This window comes from Mandrillus leucophaeus, unplaced genomic scaffold (genome assembly GCF_000951045.1).
Source record: "Mandrillus leucophaeus isolate KB7577 unplaced genomic scaffold, Mleu.le_1.0 Scaffold307, whole genome shotgun sequence".
Classification (NCBI taxonomy): domain Eukaryota; kingdom Metazoa; phylum Chordata; class Mammalia; order Primates; family Cercopithecidae; genus Mandrillus; species Mandrillus leucophaeus.
This window is the reverse complement of record NW_012103221.1, coordinates 1,401,051-1,409,652: the sequence shown is the minus strand read 5'-3', so window position 1 is coordinate 1,409,652 and position 8,602 is coordinate 1,401,051. Positions and strand designations below refer to the sequence as shown.

The 8,602-nt window shown below is 37.8% G+C and overlaps 1 protein-coding gene across 2 annotated transcripts in view; it reads left to right on the top strand.

Annotated features, from left to right (window-relative positions):
• The window catches only part of EHBP1 (EH domain binding protein 1), a 326,557-nt gene that overhangs the window by 50,823 nt on the left and 267,132 nt on the right, over positions 1-8,602 (top strand). For both annotated transcript variants that reach the window (XM_011987305.1, XM_011987303.1), the window contains exon 4: positions 6,676-6,771. In XM_011987305.1, coding sequence (XP_011842695.1) covers positions 6,676-6,771 — 96 coding nt within the window. The remainder of the gene's footprint in view (positions 1-6,675; positions 6,772-8,602) is intronic.

The following is an 8,602-nucleotide window of genomic DNA, read 5'->3' as shown; positions in this document are numbered from 1 at the left end:
TCCTTCCTTCCTTCCTTCCTTCCTTCCTTCCGTCCTTCCTTCCGTCCTTCCTTCCGTCCTTCCTTCCGTCCTTCGTCCTTCTTGCTGTGTCACCCAGGCTGGAGTGCAGTGGGGTGATCTTGGTTCACTGCAACCTCCGCATCCTGGGTTCATGCCATTCTCCTGCCTCAGACTCCCAAGTAGCAGGGATTACAGACATGCGCCACAATTCCCAGCAAATTTTTGTGTTTTTAGTAGAGACGGGGTTTCACCATGTTGGTCAGGCTGGTCTTGAACTCCTGACCTCAAGTGATTCACCAGTCCCAGCCTCCCAAAGTGCTGGAGTTACAGACATGAGCCACCATACCCAGCTACAATAATCATTTCTTTTTGGCATCTGTGTAGCTTACTATTTTTCTTTTCCTGATTCTCAGTATTCTCAGTATCTATTTTTATTTTTAAGTAGTGGATTAAAATTTGGAATTGACACCCAGATAAGTCAGTTCATTACCTGATTAGACAATAAAATAATAAGGCACTTTACCTTATTTAATTTAAAATTTATTTCTCAGTTTATTGCTCTCTCTTTTTTGAGTACATGTCTGAATTTGGAGCTAAATATACAAGAGCTCATTATATAATCTTTGTTTTGTTTTTGAGACAGTCTTACTTTGTTACCCAGGCTGGAGTGCAGTGGTGTGATCTCAGTTCTCTGTAACCTTCACCTTTCAGGTTCAAGCAATTGTCATGCCTCAGCCTCCTGAGTAGCTGGGTTTACAGTCATGCATCACCACACCTAGCTAAGTTTTGTATTTTTAGTAGAGATAGCGTTTCACCATGTTGGTCAGGCTGGTCTCAAACTCCCGACCTCAGCCTCCCAAAGTGTGGGATTACCGGCATGATCCACCACTTCTGATCCTGGAATACGTTTTGATTGAGAGAATAATTACCATCACAATATGCGGCTTCCCTTCCTCTTCTCTTTAAGTCATGGCTTTTATAACAAAGATTTTGTCAGGCTGCAGTTGATTTGTATATGCTTAGATAAATTATGTTTCAGTACAATATGTGACAGTGTTGGAATCAGGGCAATTATGATAGACCAGAAAAATTATGGCAGAGTAGTTCTGTTGCCCTAAATCCTGTTATCTTACTAGAAATTTAGGCTCACAGAGAGGTTGGAGAATTCCAGAGGGAAACTATAACTTTAAAATACGTACCTTTTTTTTTTTTCATGGCATTACCACCTTTACTTCCTTGCTCTGTGGTTGTGCTACAGCCTTTACAATGTGCTACCATTTCAAGAAGGAGAGTACAGCTAGCTGCAGAGCTTTGCCTAATGACAGTGATGTTGACAACTCTAAGATGACTTTATATATGACATCTTATGTGGATATATGCAGTTTTAAAAATTATAATTTTTCACTGAAATATTTCAATTTTACAGGAATCAGAAATAATTAATGATTGCTAACTCTGTACTTAGTTCTGTACTAGGTACACGTTTTTTAGGCAAGAATAGGACATGAAATAATTAGCGAATGAGACATTTTATAGAGTCATCCAAAATTGAGAAGTGTTGCCTTTTTCCAAGTCTGTTTTTGGCACATGTTAAAGGATCTTTGATGTGACTTGAAATGTGAGGAAAATTGTAGAAGGCGATCAGGATAATGTATCCTAATTTCTTCTGCCATTAGCTGTACTAGGATATTGACAAATGATTAAATAATGTGCCTTTCCTAACTATGCTGAAGAGCCAGATGGCTGTACGTGTGTTGCTGTGCCTACTTGTTTTATGGGGAAATCCTTTCTATTACTCAAAATGAAAACTGCTCAGGGTTCTCTTAGTGCTGATGTTTGCCAATATAGTGTGCTTTTTCTTTTTTTTTTTGAGATGGAGTCTCGCTCTGTCATCTAGGCTGGAGTGCAGTGGCATGATCTTGGCTCACTACAGCCTCTACCTCCCTGGTTCAAGCGATTCTCCTGCCTCAGCCTCCCAAGTAGCTGGGATTATAAATGCCCACCACCATGCCCGGCTAATTTTTGTATTTTTAGTAGAGACAGGGTTTCACCATGTTGGCCAGACTGGTCTCAAACTCCTGACCTCAAGTGATCCACCTGCCTCACCCTCTCAAAGTGCTAGAATTACAGGCGTGAGCCACCATGCCTGGCCAGTGGTGTGCTTTTTCCTCTATCAACCTCTTAAAAGCCTAAATTAGTATCTCTGTGGGTTAGTACAATTAGATGTTTATTACCATAACTGTTTCTAGTTACCTGTATTAGACTTGTCATTCTTTTTCTAGCTTCAGATTACCACTGTTTGAGGTAAAAGTTGTAGTAAATTCTTAGAAAACAGTAACACTATTTTTTTTTTGGTCACATTTTCCACTTTGAATGTCCTTGGTTTCTTCTCTGGTAAAAAAAACTTACTGATCCTCTGCTTTCTAGTAGTACAGTTGTCCCTACATGTATACAGGGGATTGGTTCCAGGACCCCTGTGTATACTGAAATCTGCACATAAAGTCCTGACGTTGGCCCTGTGGAACTTGCATATATGAAAAGTCAGCCATCCACATGCAGGTTTTACATCTTGCACACACTGTTTTTGGTCTGCATTTGGTTGGAAAAAACCTGCATGTAAGTAGAACTGTGCAGTTCAAACCTGTGTTGTTCAAGGTCAACTGTGTATAATAATTAGCTAAACGATAGAAAGCTGGCCCTGACTGTACTCATTGTCAGCTATTTAGCTAGACTAATTGATACTATTATAGTGTCTTAACTCAGTCAGGTTGTACAGCCCCAGAAAGAATATCAAAAAGCCAGAACTTGGTTAGACCTTTTTGCTGGGAGAGAGTTCCTGGATAGAATGGTAAGAAAGTGGCAGTGTACTAGCAACTTAGGAACTAGCATACTTATGTCTCTTTTTATTAATCATAATAAAAAGATTTTAGTTTGTTAAGCAGATTGTATTTTTGTTTGTTCAGCAGTCTAATTACTATTCCGTGATCCAGGACTGAGGATTTAGAGGACCAACCTTTAGGATACCTGAGGAAATTATCTGAAACTATCATCTCCTAACTCTGCCTAGTTGTTGGAAGGTCTCCATATTCCCTCCTTTTCCCACTTTTGATCACTGTGTCATACACCGAAATATTAAGTCCTAAGGGATAAAAGACTATTTTCTTGACTACCATGTGAATCAGGGATAGAGCAGTGCATGCTATGGGTTAGGTGAGTCCCGAAGTCTGGCCTCTCCTCCTGGTTACTAGTATGAGTTCATGCAAACCATTTACTCCTTGCGTGCTTCAATTTCCTTATCCAGATCTGAATTAAATCTAAGGATATCTTCAGGTCTAAAAATCTCTGATGGGTATTTTTCATTGAGAATTTAATAAATAGCCTTGTCTTTTCTGCTGGGGATGATTGAAAAGATTCAGTGGTTATACTCTTTTTCTTACATTTTTATTGCATGGGAAAACTATGAAAATTTCATTATAGCAAGCTTGAAGAGACCAGAAAAATAGCTTGATTAACCGTAAGAATTAAGGTTGTTATAAGTTTTCAGAATTAAGTAAGTAGAGTGGAGTTTTGATTGATTATCTAGGGTGCACAGAAATTTACTTTTCAAGATGGAGATTGTTTACTCTATGGAGTTTTTGTTTTAGGGCTGTCAACAGGCATGGAAATAGGCAGGGGACTAGAGAAATCTTTGGAGAGACGTTTTTTAATCAAGAAAACTCTGTTCTGTACCTTTCACTATGGTATGCTAAGTCTCGTGATGAGCCTCTGTTTCCATCTCTGTACCGGAAGTTTTATCATAGGGTGGCAATAGAAAGAGAATAGAGGGAGAATTATTGGCAATTCATAAGTTGGATTTGGTGTACACTGTTAAACCTGTGTCTTCTGCTGGCATTTTAACTAGTAAGATGTGATAAGATTTCTGTGGACCTAAGTTTACTTAATCTTGATCCCTTCTCGGTTCCTTGGCCCAGGTTCAAATCAAATTCTGCTACTTCCTTTCTGTGTGATCCTCAGTTTTTCAAGTTTGTCCCTCAGTTTTTCAGTCTGTTAAATCTGCTGCCTGACTTGCATCTGCACTCATATACTGTAACTTCTTTTTCTATTGTTGTGGAAGAATGGTCTGTGCTGCCAGGAAGGATCAATCTGTCTCATTGTATACTATTAAGGACATTAGCAATTCTCCTTTGGTCTTCTGCATCATTAAATTTTCCCTCTCAACTGAATATTTCTCTTCAGCATAAAATATTTTTCTCTTCCTAAATTCTCTTCTGCCACTATTTTCTCCACCTGTTTCTTTTCCTTTCAGCAAAACACCCCAGAGGAGTTGAGTATATTTTCTCTCTTCAATTTCTTTCTTCCCATTCTTTCTTATATTCATTCCAGTCAGGTCTTTGTTCTCATCACTTTACTGAAACTGCTCTTGTAAAGTTATTAATGCCTTCTCGAACTTGTACTCCTGGGCTCCAGCTATCCTCCCACCTTAGCCTCCCAAGTAGCTGGGATTCCAGGCGTCAGCCACTGTACCTGACCTTATTAATGGCTTCTGCTTTGTTAAACCCAGTGACCATTTTTCAGGCCTCATCCTATTTGACTTGTCATCAACATTTGGCACAGGTGATTGTTCTCTTCTCCTTGAAACACTCTTACCAGTAGACTTTCAGGATACCACACTTTTGCTTCAACTGATGGGCCTCTGCTGCCTTCTTCATTTTCTTGAACTGTTTAATGTTTTTCTCCGAGACTTAGTCTTTGGACCTTTATATTCTTTATCTGTACTCACTCCGTTGGTATTGTCTATATTCCAAAACTTTAAATGTTACCTGTATGCTGACAGTTCCCAAATTTGCAGCTCCAGACACGTAATCCAGCTGCTTATTTGTACATTCACCCTTGAATATCTAAGAGGCAACTCATATTTAATGTGTGTGAAATGGAGCTTCTGAACTTATTTCCCAAATCTGTCCTTTCTATAGTCTTGCCTCCTATCCGTTAATAGCAATTCCTTTCTTCTAAAAGGTAGAAGTCTTAGAATCAGCCTTGGCTACTTTGTCTCTTATAATCAGGCAGCATATCTTGTGGACTCTACCTGGAAAATATAAAAAGATACCCAAATCTGGCCACTTTGTACCACTTTTCTACCACCCCAAGCCAGGTAACCATCACATCTCCCTTGGATTATTGCAGTAGATTTTTAATTGATCTCCCTGTTTCTCTCTTATATTTGGAACCTGTTCTCAAAACATTAACCAATATGAGCCTGTTGAAACATAACTTAGATTGTCACTCCTCTGCTTAAAACCCTCCAGTGGCTTCCCATTTCGCTCAAAATATAAGCCAATGTCTTTGCAATGACATACCAGGGCCTTACATGATTGGACTCCCGTTTATTTCTCTGGCTGTGTGTCTTACTGCTCTCCTCTTGACCACCCTGTTCCAGCCACATTGCCCTCTTTGTTATATAAGTGCCTCAACACCTTTCCAGTTGCTATTTTTTCTCCCTAGAAACCTCTTTTCATGCATTTACATGTCTGATTCCTTTACCTTTTTTTGGCCTTCTCTCAAGTGTCATCTTCTCAATGAAGTCTCCTCTAAGCACCCTATTCAAAAATATTCTCTTACCCCCAATTCTTCTTCCCTACTTTTTTTTTCACTATAGCACTTACCTCTACCTAACATATTATATATTTTGCTTAATTGTTTTGTTTGTGTTCTCTTCCTGCTGTACTGTAAACTCCCCCAAGGCAGATTGCTTTTCACTCCTCCAGGGCCTAGAACAGTGATTGGCAAACAGTACCAATTGAGCAAATGAGTGAATGAATGAATGAATAACAGAAGAACATCTTAAGGTTCTTATGTAGATTAAATGAGTTTAACATAAGTAAATTCTTAAGACATGGACCGGCACATAGAAAGTACTCTATATAAGCGTTAGCTTTTATTATAATTTTCATAGCATGTCCATGGACAGTCCTGTAGCCAATAGAGGTGAAGACTTAGTTGAGTTGAGAGGTCTTGGCATGCCATCTTCCATTAGTTCAACTTTGACTGGAGATGCCATAAAGGTAGAGCTATGGTGGTTACCCCCAAATTTTGGGGTGTGGAGGTTCCTTAGGGAACCTTGATAATCAAGGAAAAAAAAATCTATAATTATCAGTACTAGGAATATTACCTGGAGAAACTGATGCTGTTCTTTACCTGCCCCAAATAAACATTACAGTTTAGTGGGAAATGAACTTAAATGCAAAGTTACACAATTCGTTTTTTCTTTTAAAATATGAATTTGCCTTAAAGTTCCTAGTCCACAAAAATAATTTTTAAAATATCTCTTCTAATAAAATACTTTAAACAGACAGTAGCTTTTGAAAACATGAGACATCATGTTTTCATCATTTTTGCATGTTCTTCTATGTGTATGAGGGGGTGAAGATTTGTTTGCGGATAGTAATATGTAGCTGTCATGTGATATAACTATCTTGGCCCAAGCTTAATGCTTGAAAAGTTTTATTTGTTTAATCATTTTTGTTTCAGGGATACTACATAGGGTCAATATACCGCTGTAAATTACTAACATTGCATTTCCTATACTTCATATTGAAAGTATCATTTTATTCTGGTAAATTACTAACATTGCATTTCCTATACTTCATATTAAAGGTATCACTTTTATTCTGGTAGGCACATAGCTGGCAACCTGGAATAAAAAATCCATATCGTGGTGTTGTTGTGTGGCCTGTTCCTGAAAACATTGAAATCACTGTAACACTTTTTAAGGTAAGTTCCATTTTTATAGGCTATAGAATTTATTGTATGACCAGGGTTCCAAATGACAGAATATTTCAGTGTTCATTGTTCTATGCATTTGTGTCCAGTCTGGTACCTACTGTGCATTATTTTTAGGGACATAGCAATTGATAACAATGCAAAAGAATCACAGTATTTCATGGTCTATAAAGTCAGAATAATTTGGGGATCTTTTTGAACTTGTTACAATTCAGATCAACTGCGATAGTTCTTTTACCGCTTCCTACATTCTACCCACAGGAGACTATGAAATGCCTTCCCTGTGGAAAGCTGAGGAGTGTGGAATTCTGAGTCTTGACCTTCATTTTGTTAGCCTTGTTTGATAAAAAGATGCTTTAAAATTAGTATATGATAAATATCTTATTAATGTTAATATAACAAGATATGTTTTAAATTGATAGTTGATAAATATTTTACTGATATTAATATTTATAAGTGTTGCTGCTTAAAGGCAAAATGCTGGTTGTAAATTCAAAGTGCAGATCTAAAAACATAGTTGTTCATATACCCCCTTGCCTATTTCATATGTATTTTCTCTTGAAAGTCTTCCATATGTCTTGAAACATTATAAAGTAGCCCCTACATATGGTAATTAAGCACCAGAATATTTACTTTCCTAACCAACTCCTTTCCTGCATCAAAAAAAGTTGGGGACAGGTATGTCTCAGTATGTCCCAGTTTTAGCCTTTTGGAAGGTGGTGGAGTTAGAAAATTAATGTTTTATTTCTCCTTTGAGTCACGTAAATTGTGTTGAGGCTACTTTTATTGTCGTATATAGCAGGGGAGAAGTCATCTCATTAAGCATAATTTAGTAACAGAAATTTGTGAAAATCCGCTAAGTATTTTAGGATGTGAAATTAAAGTAGAGCAAAATGATATGGCTTAGAGTATGACATCATTGTGTAAACAGTGCTTTTGATTTTGTGAAACAATATATTATTTATTCAGAAAGTACTGCAGATTTCAAAAGAACAAAACAATATGATGAATATTAATGTACTAGCCCATGAATGGAATACTAATTTTAAATGTTCTGTATTTTATGTATATATATAAATGATTCTTAGCACATTATGTATATTTTGTAGTTTTGATATTACTGTTACTGATATTATAGCCTTATTTGATTATGCTTGTCAGATGTATACCATTTTTGATTTATTCAGGGAGAAATAGGAATGAGACAGTAACTGCTATTCTTTTTTTTTTAGGATAGTCAGAACCACTCTATTGCCCTTTTAACCAGCTGTCCAAAGAGCCAGTTATTAAGCCCCTCCTATCCATTTTTGTCCTACTGGAATGGTAATGGTAGTTAAGAGCAATATCTTTGGTGTCAGAAGAATCTTTATATGCATTATTAGTTCATTTAACTTTCACAGCAACTCTAAGGTATTACAATGATTCTCACTTTACTGATAAGGAAACTGAGACTAGAGAGGAATGTAACTTGTCCACACAGACTGTGATTTAGCCCTGTTCATTCCTCTACACTGTACTGCCTACTCTGTAACAAAAAGAGTTGTGAATATTGATCACAACAGTAGGATCTCTGACATACTTGAGGAAGACTTTTTTTTTTGAGACAGAGTCTTGCTCTGTCGCCCAGGCTGGCCAGGCTGGCGCTGTCTCTGCTTGCTGCAAGCTCCACCTCCCGGGTTCACACCATTCTCCTGCCTCAGCCTCCCGAGTAGCTGGGACTACAGGCGCCTGCCACCACACCCAGCTAATTTTTTGTATTTTTAGTAGAGGTGGGGTTTCACCGTGTTAGCCAAGATGGTCTCGATCTCTTGAACTCATGATC